At 42.6% G+C, this 20,855-nt stretch overlaps 1 protein-coding gene across 2 annotated transcripts in view; it reads right to left on the bottom strand.

The window, feature by feature from the left end:
- Nucleotides 1-4,425: 4,425 nt before the first annotated feature.
- The window catches only part of ZFYVE16 (zinc finger FYVE-type containing 16), a 589,878-nt gene continuing 573,448 nt past the window's right edge, over nucleotides 4,426-20,855 (bottom strand). For both annotated transcript variants that reach the window (XM_078675307.1, XM_078675306.1), the window contains one exon: nucleotides 4,426-5,051. In XM_078675307.1, the coding sequence (XP_078531433.1) occupies nucleotides 4,890-5,051 (162 nt within the window). In that variant the 3' untranslated portion in view covers nucleotides 4,426-4,889. The remainder of the gene's footprint in view (nucleotides 5,052-20,855) is intronic.

Here is a 20,855-nt window from a genome sequence, read left to right as displayed (position 1 = left end):
ATAAACATCAATATATAACAGAAACTATAAAATGATGTACAGAATTTCAAATATGTATGTTTGACAACTAAATTAGTTTTGAGTTGTATTCCTTTTAAATGTACTTCACCACAGCTTATTCTATAGTTAACAGTGGACTTCAAAGTGTAAAGTCTCTTTTAATTTGAACTATTAATCATAGCTACTTTTAGAATGTACCGCCACAAATGTAAAACAACTGGTCATCAATAAAATACTTTCTTTACACCGTAATATTGTAATGCACACTCATGTATTACTGTCGTACAATTTTTTTTTCTTTTTTACTAAACCCAGCATCTACTTTTACATTGAGATAATTAAAAATAATCATCTCTACTAGTAAATCAAGAATTGGTTAACAATTATCCATGTTTTAAAGTATGACACTTTCTAAGAAAAAAGAATAAACAAAACTCAGCAATCATGACTCATTTATTTATGCATTTTGTTTCCACACCTTGCTTGATGTGAATCATTTTTTAAAATAATAAAGAAAAAGGAAACCATTGATTGATATAGTACAAAAATATATTAGTTATTTATAAATTATTGCAGATCAGCTCATTATAAATATAGGTAATGAAATAGCTACTTCTTATAGAAAACACCACATCATTTATAATAATAAGCACAAAATACACATTTTATAATTAAGATTTTCAGATGTCATAAAGTGTGCCATATTAAACAAACAGCATCGAACTCCCATTTTACATTTGTTGATAGATACTACAAATAAAAGAGGACATCATGCAGTAATCAGAATTCAGTCAACTTTGGAACTAGTTCTTGTTTCATTGATTCCCAGATAGCTTTTGTTGTTAGTTCACTTGAAACAGTCACCTACAACATTCCCGATACTTCCTACTTTTTCCAAGCCTACCATCATAATCCAAAAACAGGTACTTCAAATCTTTAGTGTCCTAACTGATGGTGCAATTAAACTAGTTCATGTATTACACACAATGTAAATGTCTACATATTCAGCATCCTCCGATCACTTGCACAAGTCGTTTTCCAACTCTAATAGTCCACTCAGTGCAAGCCCTTAGACAACATGTAGCTTGAATTAATGAACAAATATTTTGTCATTTAGTGCCAGACGCCTACCTCTACAGCTTCAGACTATTTGCAATGTAGATTCAGCTCTGTGACTAAGGCACAGGAAGGGAAACCAAGGTGCAGGATGATAACATATGTGTAAAAGAAGTTTCCCAAAATGTACACAGTGTATTAAATAACGGAGCATGGTTTTAATTTTCATAGTTGAATTAACAACCTACCCATGGATTGATATTTATCTTTGCTGTGCAACAATGGGAACAGAATAATTATGCACCACATTAGCAGGTTATTGAAAAATACTGAAACAAATAAGGGACCCATTAATCACAAGTATAGGCCTATATATCTGGAAGCAATCCATCCTGTTTATAGAGTAAGAAACAAAGCTATAAGAAACCAGGTTTGATTAATGTATGTTAAAATATAATGAATTTGATTTCTTTGTGGTGACAGATTTCCTTGCACGTAGAAAGACTGCGATTGTCACAGTTACATGGTTACATATATTTGCATTTCCATTTACAAAGCTGTTCTAACTGAACACCAGATTGTTCATCAAAATAAAAGTTGAATAATCTTCCTCTAGATCTAGATACTTTTGAATCTTGACATTTTTATGAAGAGGGAGGCTGCAGACAAATCTAATCAGGCCAAAGTAGCCTGGCAGATTTTGTTAAAAATACTTCCTTTACCGAACATGACCTGATCTACTTTGACTTTTCTGGGTTGACGTTCCCAATATTTTTCTCAAACACTATGACATTACAGTAAGAACATGAAATTACCAGCTCATTTGCATAAAGATCTTGGGATGTAAATTCCCCAGTGAAACAAGTGAAAGTTAAATGTACCACAAGGAAAAATACACGTAAGAAATATTACAAGGCAGTGATGTTCCACTTCGAAATACAGAAAACTCTTGAACCATCTGTCTGCATATTGGCACAAGGAGAAAAGTGTCAATAAAATAGTCACATGGCCCTGTCCCACAAAGAAGTGTTCTTTCTAATATGGAATGAACATGTCCAACTAAAGGGATCAAAAGTAAATTTGCATACAAATGTGTCAAACTTGTCCAAAAAGTGAAACTTTCCATGTACACCAAAAAATATCTAAAAAATAAGGATACACATAAAAAAATGGCTAGTCTATCATTAGGATAATCTAATATATTTTATTACATCTAAAGAGCTACCATAGTATCAAGTGGACGGAACAAAGGAAATGGTAACTAGCTTCCACCATCCTCTTGGGCAGACAAAGTATTGTCCTACAGGGCTACAAAATAACAATCATTCCCAAAACCTGAAGACTTGGCAAATTCAATGAGACATTTTTGGAGTTGGGTATGCTGTAGTTTGGCAGTTTTGTAGATCAACATGCTTTTGATGGAACCTCAACCTGGTCTAACTGGGTCAAGGCAGGACCAGACTTCAATCACACAACTGCCACATAAATCAATCTACCTCTTCACACAGCTAATTTGCATGGGTACTAAAGTTTCTGTGAATAAGTGCCCATACATAAAAAGCCTTATGTTTTTTTGACAGAATAACCTGTCAAAAAAACACGTGTAGTTACCTTTTAATTTTTTGTTAAACTCCACAACGAAGCAATATTGGTTTTAATCTACTTCACACGTTTTCGACATGCGCTATGTCAATAATGGAAAATAGATCTAAAAAAGACCTTGCAACAAAACATCTAGGGGTTTCTCCTTAACACAAAACTTAGTCAGGATGTTGTAGAGGTCAAAAAACACATGCAGAACAAGTCCGATAAAAAAAAAAATCATGAGATAAAATGTTACTTTTTCAGTTATTAAATATAATGACTATCCCGATGGAAGTTTCACACACATATACATATATATATATACACAACAGAGTAGCACAAATGAGTTCAAACATTTATGATAGATCACATGAACGAAGATGAAGAATCAAGAGAAAGAAAGGAAAAACAGGGCTGTCCTTAATTTTTGATCCATGCCTTTATGATCACCTTGAGAATTGGAACTAGAGTTGCATATCAGTCACATCTATCTCTAGTCAATTTTGTATGTGTATTCTTCCTAGAGGGGAGTGGAGAGGCACACATGAACTGCTCCTAACTTCAATACAACCTATTTACTCTCTTCATGCATCAATAGCCATATAGAAATGTGTATTTATGTGCCTAAATAATGTTTACATGCTACATTGAATAACTGTCAGGAGAGGAAAATCTCCAGCAGCACTGCAAGAAGGTTTTTGAGTTCTGAAATGATTCCTAAAATTATGCTATTTATTTTTTTGTTAGAGGTCTTAAAACTTAAAGCATATGATTTTTACAGAGCTTTGGCAGTGGAAATTTAATTTGGATATGTGCTTATCAATTTTGATTAGCACCTTGAATTAATAAATCTAGGCACCAATAGCTGACGACTTTAGACCTTAGCTGAATCAGTGTTAGTATTACATTATCTCTAAAATAATACCCCTTTCCCTTCAGTTACCTTTCAAAGCATTCATTCTGTGAAAAAAGGTGTGAACTTTAACTAAGAATATACTTTCATTTTATGCAATGCTCAATTTCTACAAGTTTTCAAGGGTACTCATTTCATTGAGCATTTGCCTCATTTTGTTGGCAAAACTGTAGGGTTGAGCAGAACCTTTACCTGAACGTAACTGGATGGATGGGCTACTCCTAGGGACTTACATCCGTATACAGGGAACTGCAACAGGCAGAGCTGTGTAATGAGAAATAGCGGTTGAATTCCCACGTCCAAAATTGTTGTAAGTGCGCCCGACACTCCTAAAAGATGTGCTTCAGCAGTTAGTATAGGCTTAAACAAAGCAGCAAATTCAGATTGGTTGGAATGCACCCAATCCAAAAGGAAAAAACAACCTAGTGTCTAAACCAAATTGATTAGCCACCTTCAGCCATTCAGAATTCATTCCTCTGTTTAATCCATGTTATTACTGTCTGTGCGTCCTATGAGAATGGTCAACACATCCAATGCTTATTCTAGAATTATTTTTCCAGTCTAGGAAGTTGCAGGGGTGCAGAAGGCAGTTAGGTGTGCCCATTTCGGTAGACCATGAAAGGATAATTCCAGTAGTATGCAACTTAAGAATACCTAACACTTTCAGACTTCCAGCTGAAAATTAAAAAACAGGAGGATTCTTATTGTTTCACATTACATTAACATTTTTCATCCAGTACATGGCAAGAGGGAAACATTGTCTGGAGTGGGATTATGTGGCTTCTACACATCCCATTACAAACACAAGACCAAAAGTGCCACATGTAAATTGGAATGAACAGTCTTCTCACAAAAAAACAAAATCTATGCAATTCTAGACTTCGCTATCTTTTTATAACATGTTATGAGGAAAGGCTAAACCATCATTATTATACAATCTATATAACAGTAATGTAAATAGTAGTTAATCCCACTTATCAGCCCAAGGATAATTAGGCACCATTAAACGTTTGAATAGACATGTGGACTACACGAAAGGTTTAAAACTGAGGACGATCAAACACCGTAGGTGGTGCACACATTTCCAAAAGCTTTAACAAGTCTGCAGTTTTCAGGGTCTACACTCAATATTAAACTTCGGAAACATAATTATACATTAAACATTACTGTGTTTCTATGATATTTATAACCTCCAACCTTTAAAAAAGAAGGGATAGTGATAATTATTTTATTAACTCACAAGGGGTGTATAAAGTTTGAGCATAACTTATTAAACTTTGGTGTGTAATTAATCATATGAATACATTTTATACAATAAAATATACAATGTCCAAAATTACAAAAGGTTTTCAATGAGGTAAAACATCAACTCCATCACTAATGGCAAACTGCTGGAATCTGACGTCCTGCCATGGATCACAGGGATCAAAGCACTGTCAAGATCATTTAGGTAACGCTGAGGGAGAAGACGGCCAAAAGATCCAGCCTGATATTCAACCTTAAGGAAAAGAGATCCAAGTTGTTAGACTAGCTCAAAAATTACAAAACCTGTTATATGCACTGTGAACAAATTCACTTGTTGATAACATATCTTTATGGTCCAAATGAAAGAAAAATACAACATTAGACAGCAAGTATCACTCCTACTTGGACAAATGACCAATTAAAAGGAGGGAAAATAGTATGTATAGGATTTGTAACTAAATTAACAAGATCCAGGTAACTATAACTAAGTGGTGTAGATTAAATCCCTTGTGTTTTTGCACCCATGCTTGATAAAAGTTTTAGTGTAATAGACTCTTTCATGGGTCATGCCACAGATGAGGGGTCATGTCAGACTTGAGTTTATTTGTTTTGATAATGCACATACTTTAAAGGTTATCAACTCTTAGCTTGCACAAGATGCACAAATGAAACAGGCCCAGATGCCAAAGTACAGAAACTGTCAACAAGAGTTAATTCGCATTCACAGGGAATAAAACACAAAGGTTAAAGTGGAGTGATATGCATGTACTTTAGTGCAATTTTAACTTAGCTAAGAGGCGATTGTAACACATAGGATTTAGAGGCGAGTTAAGGTCACAGGGTTATTCATTAAAGAGTTTAGGTTTGAGACTGTTGTATGGGAATGGTGTTAGTTATATACAATTGCGAGACTGATGAATGAGCTTTGTATATATATCATTATACTGCATAACTCAGCATTACAATTCAAATTAATTATCTTTCAAGCATGACAAGTGCTAACTTCCTAATGTGACATTAGCTGTTTTACTTTTGTGTAGATATATTGAGGTGGAGGTTAACAGATCAGTACTGAGGTTTGTACATAAATTAGGATCTGATCAAGTTAGGAGACTTGACTTATGTACCTTAAGTCACTGCCAGCTGTAAGGAGCATGACATTTTTATGTTCTTGCTACCTGTTAAGGTGCAAATGGAAGAATTAATAATACATAGCAATTAACTGTAAAGTAGCGAAGTTTGTACAAAAGATAGGAACTAATCACACTGTTGGGTGAGCTAACTTATGTATGTTATATGTCCTTACCAGAGTAAAACGATTGTGATTTCTTTTTTTTCCAATAACCAAATTAATTTGTTTTAACCATAATCAGCAGCATCCAACAACAATCGATTAACATCATCACAGTGCGCATTGGATACTGGAACAGCGCACAAATACCTGTAAACAACAACAGCATTACACCAGAGGTCCATGATATGCCCATCACCCACCACATATCTTATGTTTTTGGGGGCATCCTTGTGCTTTATGAATCAGCTTCTCCTGGCGAGCACACCAGTCCACTTCTTTCCGCCATACTGCCAACAAAGGGGGTACCGGCAGCCTTCAAGTGCCGTCATTGTCCCTTATGGCCACCAATGTGGCTACTCCTTTAAATGCCCTTTTCGATCTCTGCTTCCCAACTTCTTCCAGGAGACCCAGTAGAGCCATCAGAGGACCAACGTCTATGTGGCAGCTGAGATTCCCAGAGATGTCTAGCCCTATGCCTCCCCAAAAAGCAGACAATGCCAGACAAGACCAGACCATATGGAAAAAGTAAACTACGGGGAAGGTGCACCTACGGGGAAGGTATCACAATCCACTAAGGATTGTGATATTTGATATGTACTTGTTAGCTGTAAAGGTACAAATAGAAAAAATATGACTATATAGTGATGTACTGCAAGAAGTAATGTGAAAGGAATAACATGGCTGATTGATAGAGTGGGGTTTGCTCGTTTTTCATTTGTAGGAAATATGCAAGCATTTTTCATGAATCACTTTTGTGGGATGTAACTGGTTAAACATAGGAATGCATTGCACTGTATTTAAATACTCACCAATATGATAATCTTGTGAATCTTATGTGTTACTTGATTTTTAATGTATTTTAGACAATTTGGCCTATTTGTATGTATGTATGTACACCATTTACGTTGGATACCGATGGATTTAAATAGAGGTATTATTTTTTTCCTAACAACTCTGAAGAAGCAACAGCCATGAAAAAGTTTAGATTAAGTGAATATCATCGGTGACTTTGATACTGAAATCAGTGAAGCAATGGGAACATTGTGGCAACTGTTTGGAAAGTGAAACATTGTCATAATAATAAAAAGCCATTTTCTTATAGAGGATTAAAGACTGGTCATATTGTTATTCTTATTTAATTTTATAAGGCACACAGCTACCTGGAGGTTTCACGGCATACCGAAGATAATACTTGGTTTTGTCTTCTCAGATCTTTGGATTTACCACTACGTGGATGTTGAACTTGGCCCTTTCTGCGGGAATGTCTCCAAACTGTTTACTCTGGGCACTTTACCATTGCTAACCAGTGCTTAAGTGCTTGTGCTCTCATCCTAAAACATGGTAACATTGGCTTACACCCAATTGGCACATTTAATATACTTGTAGGTCTCTAGTGAGGCAGTACTACCTGCGCCTGTAAATTAAATGCGACTAGTGGACCTGCTGCACGGATTGTGCCACCCACCAAAGAAGCCCTTTAAAGATGTCTCAGGCCTGCCAGTGTAGTTTAAACATGCCATTTCAACCTGGCAAAATAAACCTTTTACCAGGCCTAACACTTCCTTTTTATTATAAATAAGTCACCCAGCCGGGGTAGGCCCTACACAGGCCATAGGGCAGAGTTCATAGTATTTAAAAAGTTAGACATGTACTTTTAACTTTTACATGTCCTGGTAGTGGCAAAACTGAAAGTCGTTTTTCACAACTGCAAGGCCTACCTCTCCAATAGGAGAACATTGGGTTACCTTATTATATTTAATAAGTGATCATTTTTGATTTGTAGCAAGTAGGAATGTCGCGTTTTGTGTCTAAAGAAATGTGATTTAAAAACAACTTTAATGGTAAAGTCTGATTGTAAATCACAATTTTGTAAATGCTACTTTTAGAAAGTTGGGAGCTTCTTGTCCAAACTATTTAGTGCCTGTAGGCTGTATCCTCGATCACATGACTAGGTGTAACTGGCAGTTGGTCTTGACTATTACTCCAATACAGTGGGGCAAAGGGGGAATAGGTGTTAGCAGGATGGTCCATCTCTGTCACGATAAGGGTGAGGCGAGGTTATTTACAACAATTGCATACCACAAACTCTGCTTCAGCACACTCACAAAGGGTTTCACACCAGTCTTTACAGCCCCCAGACAACTTGGGGCCAGGGAAGGGAGGAAGGAAGCTTAGACACTTAGGAAGCGGAAGCCTCTAAAAGCTTCTCCTACTTCAAGCTGGAACCAAAGATAAATATTAAACCCTCAGACTCAACTCTTTATAACACAACTAGACCTCTGCTGTAAGGAGGACTGCTACTTTGCTTCCTTGTCTGAATGCGAAGGATTGAACCTGCTTCTTCAAACCCAAACCCAGGATCACCAGAGTGACAGACACAGCGTGACACATTGCAGCTCCGCATCAGAACCACCACTGCGTAATGAATCACCATTGCAGGACTTCGCAGCTCATCTGTACCACAGCTACGCAATACATCCTCAGTGCAGTGCATTGCATCATTGCCCCTGAAACTGCCTCTGCATGATGCATCCTTTTTTTTTTTTTTTTTTTGTTCAAAAACCTTTATTTGAGCAAGCATAGAAAAATACAAGAATGGGCCTACAACCTCACGGGCTGGCCGCTAATAATAAGGCACAAGGAATAAATTAGAAATGTAATCCCGTGGTCAGGCACGAATCAAGTACCAAGCATTACTCCCAACATATCACAGAGCATATTGAATTTTGTTTTATACAAAAAGAAAAACAAACACTAAAAAGGCGAATGCACAGTAATCAAGGTCAGCCCAAAGAACGGAGGGGATGGTCAACACTCAGGAGAACATACCAAGAGCCCTGAGGCTCTAACAAGGTCGGGGGGGGGGGGAGCAGCGGGGAGAATCGGAAATTCACAAAACAGTATGAAAAGGTTCCGGGAACGCTCGCCTAGGGAGATAGGACAACATCAGTAGTGCCTACAAGGGGAGGGGTACAGATATCCCCACGATATTCATTCCACTGGCCCCAAATCTTCGTCCACGCCCTGGGTCTGCCCCTGGCCACATATACAGTCTTCTCACGAAACATGGACCAGTCCATGTTGTCCTCCCATTTCGAGACCTCAGGGGGCCTGGATGCGCCCCAGAGTTGCGCAATATCCCGTTTCGCAATCATGTAACCCAAGGTAGCCCATCTGGTCTGGGCTACAGAGTAGTCAGTGGGCTCCCACACATTCAACAGACACCGTCGTGGCTCCGGCCGCAGGGCAACACCAGTCACAGCAGTCATCACCTCAAGCACAGCAGTCCAGTAGGCCGCCACAACTGGGCATTCCCAAAGAATGTGTAAAAAAGTAGCACTCGACCCACAACCACGCCTACATAACCCATCCAGGGAAAAGCCCATTGTCACCAGACGCGGACCAGTAACATACACTCGATGAAGGATTTTAAGTTGAACCAAACGGAGACGGGCAGGAATGGCTACCTCCTTGGGAGAAGAGAGTGCCGATTGCCAATCCTCGTCGTCCAGTTCCAACCCATCGCCGACCCAAACCTCCCGAAGTCGGACCAATAAGTCCGCCCGATTATTGATCAGCTTCTTATAGATCAGGGAAATAGTGCTATCAGGCAGGTGCCCATCAAGGACATGATCTTCGAGGGGGGAAGACTCGGGCAGGGCCTCATCAGGAGTCAAGACTGAGGCGAGGGCGTGTCGGACCTGCAGATAACGAAAAAATTCCCTACCATTCAAACCGTATTCCGCCTGGAGGGCCTGGAACGACTTCACACTACCTTTCGAACAGACATCACCCACCTTACATATCCCAATCATATCCCAGCGGTCGAAGCCCTTAGTAGACCAGAGACACCCCAAACGTTCCGAGGCATAAAGCGGCGTCGCCAGTGTCATTCGATCCTCCCATCCCAAACTCACATTCGCGGCTCGCCACACAGTTACTGCAATCCTAGACGGGCCCACAAGATGGCGCCCGGCTGATCGAGAATAAAGCGCTCTATTAAAGTCCCCACCCGGCAGCTGGAGTCTATCCATCTCGAATGCAGGATTTCGACCCGGTGAAAACATCGCGTGATTAATAGCAGACAACTGGGAAGCCCAATAATATCGCTTGATATCGGGGAGCGCCATGCCCTCGTCGTACCAAGGGATGGTGAGTTTCGCGAGGGCAATACGTGGACGCCCGTCCCAAATCAATTGCCTTTGAAGACTCTCGATCTCTCGGAAATAGGTCTTAGGGATGTCGTCATAGGAATTCTGGAGCGCATAGAGGAACCGCGGCAAGGACATCATTTTAAACAGAGCCGCCCTGCCCAGAGGAGACAAAGGAAGCTTACGCCAACGGGCCACTTCCAGTCGCAATCTAAGCAACGGGGGGAGGAGATTACGCTCAAATCGGAGCGAGGGGTCCAGCGTAATGAAAATCCCTAAATATTTGAAGCCAGACTGGACCACCTGGATAGGAAGTCTGCTCGGCAATGGGGGTAAAACACCCGAAAGAACATACACGCAGGACTTGGCCCAGTTAATAACGAGGCCTGAGTTGGCACCAAATGAAGTGAGAACATCAAATAAAACAGTCAGAGATTTACGCGGGGAGGTGAGATATAAAAGAATGTCGTCCGCGTAAAGCGAGACGCGGTCCTCAAAGTCCGGTGACCAGCGAATCCCCTTGAGCGAAGGCTCCCACCGAAGCCATGCAGCTAATGGTTCCAAGGCGAGTGCAAAAAGCAACGGAGACAAGGGGCAGCCCTGACGGGTACCCCTGCCAAGGGTGAAAGGGGTCGAAACTCTACCATTTACCACTACTTGCGCCAAAGGTTCAGCATATAATAACTTAATCCAACCAATAAACTCAGGCCCGAAACCAAATTTCTCAAGAGCAGCCCAAAGATAAGGCCATTCCACCGTGTCAAAAGCCATTGAGGCATCCAACGATGCCAAAATGGCCGGCTCCGTCAGAAGCCCCGCCCTCGCAATCGCACCGTGGAGACGACGTAGGTTAAGAGCCGTGTTGCGATGCGGGATAAATCCGGATTGATCTGGATGGACCAAGCCACTAATGACCGTCAGGAGGCGGGACGCCAGGAGTTTCGCCAATACCTTGGGCTCAACATTCAGCAGGGATATGGGCCTATAGGATGAACAAAGGTCCCGCGGTTTACCATCCTTGGGGATGACAACTATCGTGGCCAGTCGCTGATCATATGGGAGAATACCCCGTTCCCGGGACTCCAGAAACATGGCGCGAAGATACGGCGCCACTCTGTCGGGACGCAACTTGTACAGTTCAATTGGCAACCCGTTCGGGCCCAATGCTTTGCCCGAACGGAGTGAACGGATGGCAGTAGCTATCTCATCAACAGTAAAGGGGGAATCCAACGCCACCCTATCCAAATCGGAGACACTGGGCAGAGCTATATCACACAATAGAAGGCGAGAGTCAGCCACATCTCTCACAGACACAGGGGTATATACCACACGGAAATACTCAGCAAAACAATCAACTATGCCAATCGGGTCCGTCACACTCTCACCACTCGAAGACTGAATCACGGGCACCACACGATTAGCTCTCTCCTTCTTATCCAGCCATGCCAGCAATTTACCCGCTTTGTCCCCCACATCATACAAACGACCCTGTTGCTCCCGAAACATCACTTTAGCAGCATCCGTGACCATAGATTTATAGGCAAATTGTTTCAGACCCAGGGCGTGGAGTTTCGCAGACGTGACACCCGATTCCAAAGCATCCTCCAATGCAGAAATCTCTCCCTCAAGGTCCACCACCTCCCTATTCCTCGCCCTCTTAGCTTCAACAATAAGGGAGAGGGCCTGCCCACGAATCACCGTCTTAAAGGCCTCCCACAGGGACACCGCTGAGGAAACCGACCCCTCGTTATCCAGAAAATATGCGTCCAAAGACTGAAGCAAAAGGCTGCGGGTCTCGGGGGAGGTAAGGTACCACGGATTGATGGGCGCCACCCGGCCCACTGCCTCCACTCCAACCTCAAAACGGAGCCAGAGCGGAGAGTGGTCAGAAATACCCCTGGGTAGGTGTACAATCTCACGCACCGCTGGCGACTGAGCCGCAGGCATCAGGAAATAATCCAGTCTAGACAGACTCCCATGGGCCCCAGAGTGAAAGGTGTATTGAAGCGGAGTAGGATGCAAAAGCCTCCAGCAATCCACCAAGCCAAAGGTATCCAAAAACCCACCCAACCACTGTTGGGCCGCAGGAGTATCTCTAGGGGGGTGGCGATCGTGGAGACCGGAGAACACCGAATTAAAATCACCAGCCAGAAAGAGAGTACTATCAGGGAGGTCCAACAACACACGGCCCAAATCGGAAAAGGTAGAGGTCTGCAAGCCGGGGGGCACGTAAACAGTAAATAGGGAGAGGGCACGACCCTCATAGCGACCCACAAGGACAGCATATCGCCCCCGATCATCCTGAATCACATCATCAATAGCTAGGGGGAGGGAAGCCCGAACAAGGATACCCACACCCCTAGAACCCGAGGTAAACCCCGAATGTGCTACGAGGCGATAGCCCCACCTATTCATCGCATGACAAACATTGCCTACCAAATGAGTCTCCTGCAGGAAAACAATATCAGGAGATAAACGTCGTATACATTTCAACACCACACTCCGTTTGATGCGATCCCCCAGACCGTTAACGTTCCACGAAACAAATCTCAACCCGCTACCCCCCATCCCACCCAGCAAAGCCAAAACCCCCCACCAATGCGCATGACACAAGAAACATCTTCAAATACAGGATAAAGTCGCCTTGAGAACAGAACACACAAACAACGAACTTCCCAACCACCCACCCCCCAAATAACAAGAAAACACCCCCCACCCTGCACCCCTGCAAAAAGCTAAAAAGCCACCCCAACCTGCAGTGTGCCTGTCGCCCAAGAACCCCTATTCTACACAAAGACCCCGGAGGAGGAAAGGCTCCGTCCCACCCGCCACCCCGATCAAGACCAATAACGAGAAAAGAACATACATCAAATCACATAAGCAGTAGAGGAACGTAGGCATACACTCCTGGAAAGAGTTATTCAAAACAAGGCACCAGGCAAAGACGAAATGTTCAGCTCTCTACACCACCTTCAGCACCGCCCGGGTGGACATCGGACTCAGTCTCAGGAGGTCGGCCAGGCAAGGAGTCCAGCCAGTCATTCACAGCATCCGGCCGATCAAAGAAGAAAGTTCGGTCATTATACTCAACCCGCAGCCTGGTCGGAAAAAGCATAGCGTAGCGCATCCCCATGTCCCTAAGACGCTTCTTGGCACCACGAAATCCCATCCGCTGCTTCTGGACCTGTTGGGAAAAGTCCGGATAAAACTTCACCGTGGCATTCTCAAAGGCCACCGGGCCCTTCAACCGTGATGCCTGCAGGATAGCGTCCCGATCCCTATAGTGGAAAAGTTTTGCAACAATAGGTCTCGGCGGGGCACCTGGCTTACACTGGCCCCCCGGAACACGATGTGCACGCTCCACTGTAAAGAATTTACTAAGGCCAGATGGAGAAAGGTGGTTTTGGATCAGGTCTTCAACCAGGAGATCAACCGAGTGGGATTCTGGATTCTCCGGAACACCAACCACGCGAACATTACAGCGACGTGCCCTGTTCTCAAAATCTTCCAAGCGCCGGGTCATGAAATCGTTCACCCTACGGAGATTGCCAATCTCCGTCTGTATCTCAGAGACGTCCGCCGTGAGGCTGGATGATTTGATGTCCAATGACTTCACCTTTTCGTTCGTTTTCGAGAGATCGGCTCGAATTAAGTTCACATCGATGGCCACGGTGTCAATTTTGTGGGCCAAGGTTTCATATTGTTGGCCTATCGACTCCCTCATGCCAGAAATGGCGCCCATGATGTCCTGCAAGGAAGGCTCCGTCGACGCATCCACGACGTGGTCAGACGCACTGGGACCGGGCAGGGCAGCTCCGGGGGACCCCTTAGAGTGGGTATAACGGTCCATGACGTTAGATTGGACCGGACCCCCGCGCAGAGGTGCCTTCGTCTTCCTCGTCTCCCGGTCCCCTCTGCCCGCCATTTTGGAGATGCGTCACAAGGAGATTCACCAGGATCAACGGACCGGGCACCAGAAAGGGAGGCCTCGGGACCAAAGGACCGCAACAAGGGTACCACTAGGAAAGGGACAGCCAAATAGGAGAATAGTCCAGCCAAAGGCCCGACAGCCGACTCGTGCCCTGGACCCAGCTCTGGCCCGACCCTCTCGCCGATGTCCCAGTCAGAGGCAGAATCGAAACCGAAACTTAAGAAGGGGACCCACAAGTCCAATCCCCCTGCCGTTGTTGTTCAACTCCAAGACGGCCACTGAACCTCACCCAGTCCCGGGCGCACCTCAAGGGCGGAGCCCAAAAGTTCGAATCACCGTAACTCAGGCACCCGGTGTCAAAATAAATTTCTGAAAGGTCCAGGTAGATCAGCCCAACGTCCTCTATACAAATCCTCGTGAAAAATCAGGATTTATGCAGGATATTATGCCGGGAGCGGCGGGGGTCCGGGGAGCGCTGTGCTCACGCGGCCATCTCGGATGCCCGCCAAGCTCCTCCTCCTGCATGATGCATCCTTAACACGGGACCTCACAATGCTCCGCAACCAGGATTTAAGCTACTTTATTCAGCGGACCCAACTTGGTGCATGTATCCAGTCCACACTCCATCACAGCTGGCCTGAACTTGTGACTTTTTGTCTGGGTTCGGCACGACCAGATAACTACAGTTGGTGCTTTGTACTTGTATCTTTACCTAAACCTTTAAAACAGTGTATCTCCAATTCTACTAATTGGATTTTGTCGTTTTAGTCTTAATTTTTTTTAAAATATTTTACTTTTAAATTGGTGTAGGATTTTTCTTGTGTTGTGCTTTCATTTTATTACTGTTTGAAGTGCTGCATAAATACTTTACACACTGCCTCCAAGTTAAGCCTGACTGCTTTTATGCTAAGCTACCAAAGGGTTAAGCACAGATTAATTTGGGGTTTGTTGTGTTTTACCATGACAAGAATTGAGGTAGCTGCTTCAGTAGATTTTCATCCTCCTCAACCAGTAACCTAATTTCCTACAATGGACAAATACAAATTTACTGATTTAGGAACCAGTGAATAGGGAGTAGAGCACTGGGCTACAATTCCTGTTACCATTTCTTCAGCATTAGGATTTTAACCTATATTAAAAAACAAAACTAGAAATTCATTGAAAATGCATACAATTGCAAAATTTAAAAAAACAATGAAATGTGCCAGTACGTCCTCCAATTATACGTAACTCACATAAGTATACGTTGCACCGCCTTAGATGGAAGACTCATCAGTGTTGTAATATGTGAGATCATATGCTGAGTATCACAGCCTACATAGCAAGTATAACAGCAAGTTATGCTTGTGCCAGTTACGTATAACTGCCAAATTTCCCTGGTTTCTTTGTTCTTAAGGGGTAGTGCTATTTCAATTAATTCCTACGTTTTTTTTTTAACGCAAGTTAAAATCTTACAACCTTCTTCATGTGTAAATTGACTTTAACCTTTGTTTTTACAGTGAATTTCTGTATTTTTTAAAGTGAAGTAATATTGTATTATGATATATTTGCGACCAGCCACTTGCCGCTCAGAGGGGCGGCAGAGGCAAAGTTGGCCGCAGTCGCCAGGCCTCTTGCCCTAACTGTTGGTGTTGAGCCCAGGGCCTGGCATTTAGCCAGATCTTGCATCTAGCCCATCACCGAAGGTCCTACGCATATGGACGGGATACTAGAAGTAATATGAGAAGCTAAGATACTAGTGGACTTCAATTTGGATTTAAAAATGTCATAGAAAGAAGTGCATAATGAAATTGTAATTTAGTTAATATTTTAATAATTAGTCATTTGGACATATTTGCAAGTAGTCTAATATACAATGAGGAGGATTATCACTGTGTTGCTTAATAGGTGGAGTATGTGAGCACTTAAAAAAAACTCAACACAATATTGCGCCCCAGTACTTGATCAAGGCCGGGTTTTATGGCTGAAACATGTCAAGGCAGACTGTGAATAAATAAAATACAGACCTACTTTGGTGTGTTGATGTCTGTTTTTCTTAGTATATATGTTTAACAATCATGAACTCTTAGAAAATACTTACATGAAGTCAGATGAAGTCGTCATTGATGTCATTTGTGATCCTATCAGTGATATTTATTTAATATATCTTTATTGGCATTTTTGGAGTAAATACTTTTTCAACATGTACAGTTATATATATGGCATCCACAGGCCATTAGTCTTGTATGGATCAGCCAAGATTTTTAACAATATGTCTCACTTGATGTCCGTGAATGACAATCCAAATTTTAATCATTGAATGTCCCATAAATGTTCTCTGTACTTTATTCCATGTGTACTCGAGGGAGTTACTAATATCCAATAGGCAAAGATATACCATAACCCATCAATAATCCAACGTCATGCATTAAACTTAAGAAAACCTTTTGGTGGTGCGTGTCCTAGCAGCTCCACCACCACAAGTCCTGGTTTATAACTTTCCCCGTTGGGGAAAGTTCTGTTCAACTCAGAATACCAGATCTATGCTGGTGATCAGATGTGTGGGTGAGGGGGAAGAGTAGGGGAATTAGGCAGGGAGTATCACATGCATGTTTCTTATCTAAGCCCCACTTCTTTTCCCCCAGACCCGGAGCTGTTGTCAATCTGTTCCTCTGTTACCTCTTCATCCCTTCCTGAGTTTATTTCAGGTTTAGTTCCGAGGCTCTCAATATTTCTGTCCATAGGTCTGCTAGGGGTCGTCGGCTAATCCCCCTTGCATTTTCTTTCTGGAGTGCTCTCTGCTCTGCCCTGGCCCAGTTATCTATATTGATTTCCCATGATGTTATCACAGGACCTGTAGGTGCCTTACAGGGTTGGGCTATCTGTCTCATCGCTAAGACAAATGATAAGTCCACAAATCTGTTACCTACTTTCTTGGCTTTCGGTCTAGGGAACAGGCCCAGCAGGCAAACCTCCATTATGTTAGGAAGGGTGCGTGCCAGTGTCTTCCTGATCATGTTCAGAACTGTCTCCCAAAACTCCCTCAAATATGCACATTCCCAGGTCATATAGGCAAACCCTACATCTCCCAGTCCACATCTAGAGCAACCCCGGATCTCGCCTCCAAGCATAACATTCAGTCTGTGGGGTGTCAGGTATACCATGTGAACAGAGTTAAACTGAATCACTTTAAAATTGGAGTTTCTAGACACCTGTTTCGTACCCACTAGGATCCGGTTCCATTCCTTGTCAGGTAGGTCTCTTAGGATAATTTCCCCCCATTTCCCCCTAGTTCGATCTAGCTGTTTTTTCCCCATGTCTAGTAATGCTCCATACAACCACTAAGTGTCTGCCCACACCTAAAGTAATCAACATTTGAAGGACTCCAAGAGTTTGTGATTCCCGCTGGCCGCTTCGCAACAGGTCTCGAAACATCCTTGTCATTGAGTGGTATGTCAGAAATTGCCCGTGTGGTAGATCATATTGTGATAGAAAGTCAAATATTGGAATTAATGTCCCCATATAAAAACTGTTTTCCATTGCTGTGATCCCGGCCGCAGTCCATTCTGATAGTTGAGGCTTCATATACGGGGCCAGTGGGACACCATGTGGTATCCCAATCAGGGGAAGATCTGATGTATAGGGGTAGACTCCATTTGTACGTCTGAGGCACCTCCTTCAGCAGTATTATGCGCATGTAATAATATGCCCGGCTTTGGTATGGTCACCGCTGGGTGTAAAAGGCTAGCACGCATCCAAACCTGACTATTCCGCCATCCTTCATTTCCCAACAGCTTGAGATTGTTGCCATTCAACCACTGAGCCATCCATTGAAGTTGAGCTGGCAGGTATTTTAGCTCAAATGCGTTTCGGTGCCCTATGTAACACCTCCATAAACACTTTGTTACGCCCCCGGCCCATATTAATTGCCGGAGTAGTTGGTTCAAGCAAACCATGGGGGGCGTGATGATGTTATCGGTGAAGACATCAGTGAAGTCACTTACCATGTCATGAGTGATGTAATATGTGAGGTCAAAAGCAGTGCATTGCGGGGGGGGGGAGGGTAAGTTAGTTAGTTAAGGGAATTTCTCTGGTTTTGTACAAGTGAAAAGTGAGCCTAACTATAAGGTCCCTGTAAACTTTGGCTTTTCCTGTGAATTTTTAAGGTCTTTTTAATCCAATTTACTAGCTATAACATCACTGACCTCCATTTCCATGCAACTGTTTACATAACTAACTGTTTAACTTTAGTCACCCCTGCTGCACACTTTGCTCCTCCCTCCCAAGGGCATAATTCCAGTGGCCGTACTTTACAGACACCGTGACTGCCAACGAGCTCTCCGGATGGGCCGCTCGCCCGCCTGCCCGTTATCATCCTACTATTTGCTGTCCGGACAAAGAGGGCGGGCAGAAAACAACACTGCCTTTAGGTCTGTGTTTCTTTTTGTTCCTGTAACTTCCTTCATAACCTTCAGTGTTAATGGGAATGCCGTAACCAACGAGCCAGAGCAAACTGTAACTTATGACCCAATGCACTGACTGGCTCAGTGTCACCCAGGTCACAATGCTTTACACAATGATTTAATCCTGTGTGTTTTTTTCATTTACAAATCATTATTTTCAGGTGTTTTCAATTGAGCAACTGACGTGAACCAGTACAACATCTCCCAGAATGCACTAGGTTGTTAAATGAAAACACAGGAGGGGAGCGCATGTAGACGTGCAGTAACTTTATGTCCAAGGGCACTAGATGGCATAGGGGAGGTCTAGTCTTTATAACTGTGTGGGATGATTTCTTACCATGCAGCTCAGTGCTAGGAGTTGAAGAATTCTTTGAGTGTGTCTTGATTTCCTGTAGTGGGCACTGTAATGTGCCTGTTCGTCAAGGCACCCTTGGGCATGGTATTTTGGACTCTAGCAAAGAAAACACCGGTATCGGGACAGCAAGGTTTTCGTTTCCCCTAATGCAAGAAGGAAAAACAGGCACCCCTAGCCCAGAGTTGGGTAGGAAAATGCAGCAGTAGTTGTGGTGCCGTGGGTCGCTCACAAACCGGCCACAACTGCCGCTGCACTAATGATAGGCACACCCCTGAATATGACCAGCTCTAATAAGGAAAGCACACTGAAGTGCATCTGGAGTTTGCATACAAAATACCTAGTAAGAGGGCTGAAGAATAGTGGAGCAGAAATGTACACAGGAAGTGAGGTAATGAAGGCTTAGAAACAAAAGAAGGTTGATACACTGCAGTAGATGAGAGAGAACAGAGAAGTGTGCTTGTAAATATTAGGGCACTGCAATGGGGCCTAAGATGACAAGGACACAGAAGAGGTGAAGCACACCAAAAAGGATTATCATTAAGCCATCTCCCTTCTCTTTCACAAACACTGTGTCAAAAACCTTCAACCAGATAGTCTGGCATTAATTATTGAAGTCACCGACAGATTAAGGGAGGAACGGGTGAGGTACACCCCGTGCCCCAGTGCATGGTGCACATTGTCTTCGCTGCATTGGCAGCAAAAGGGCCAGTGGAAGGCCCAAGTTAGAGCCCTGACATTGTGGACAGAGGGCATTTGAGCCCCAGGAAAGGTCAGTTAGCCTGCATTGTGTAAAACAGGCCAGAAGCTGTGCCCTAGGAAGAGTTTTTCATATATTGCAAAGAAAAAGAAAGAAGCAAAGGGCCTGTTTTGCTCTGCTTTCGATTGTTCTTTTCTTATCCGGTTTCTATTTATTTGTTTCCTGCTTTCTTTACTTTGTTAATGTTGGGGCATTTTTGCTTTATTTAACTCTCTTTTTCATCATTCTGTCTTTATTGTGCCATTTCCATTTTCCCCGTTATTTTATTTTCACTCCAGTTGTATCCTTTCCCCACATATTTGTTCCGTCTCCATTGCATTTTCCACCTTTCTCTAGCATCCTTTCTGTTTCAATATTCTTTCCTCCTTCATTCCTTTGGTAGGTAAAAGACATTGTCATTTACAACGCCAATACCTCTAACTCTCACAAATGCGAGAACAATTTGCATTGCAAATGCTTGTTTATATATGGCAATCCTTGGTTATATTTTTTTAGGCTGCTCCCTGCTCTCTTTAAGATCCAATTAGTTGGGTATTGTTACTTGTGGTACATTGCTTGGTGCAATGAGGTAGGTGTTTGACCTGAAAGTCGTTTTACACCAAAACGCATGTTGATAGGGCACAGTGTGGGAAAATTGGCACAATGTGAGATATCTGACAAGTTTATGACATTGACACAAAGTAGGAAACCTGGCAAATGTATATGATCATAGTTTAAAGAACATCAAAATATAAGAACGATATTTATTGACATTAATAGACAAAAACGGGTTATATGGTGAAAGAATCATATAAAATGTATTTTCCGAAGAAGTTTTCTAACTTGGTAAATTGTCTGGCTTGCTAGGTCTCTGGATTACATGATATATTTATTTTAAAATGAATGAATAGGCATTTGAATGTGTGGTATGATGAATATGTGTGACTAATGGATGAATTTGTATCTCTTAATAGGGGTCTCTTGGTGAGGGTTTAGGGGTGTTAGATAAATATCAAAATGTGACTGCTAGGTTTATGAATTTATGATGAAATGCATAATAAGGTATGTATTAAGAAGTGAATGCACGTTTGTATAACTAAATAATGTATTTTGACTTGGAATAGATTCACAGCTTTGCATTATAGGTT

The sequence above is a fragment of the Lissotriton helveticus genome, chromosome 2_1 (assembly GCF_964261635.1).
Source record: "Lissotriton helveticus chromosome 2_1, aLisHel1.1, whole genome shotgun sequence".
In the NCBI taxonomy this organism is placed as follows: domain Eukaryota; kingdom Metazoa; phylum Chordata; class Amphibia; order Caudata; family Salamandridae; genus Lissotriton; species Lissotriton helveticus.
Note: the sequence above shows the minus strand (reverse complement) of the source record. Positions and strands in the feature narration are given on the sequence as shown.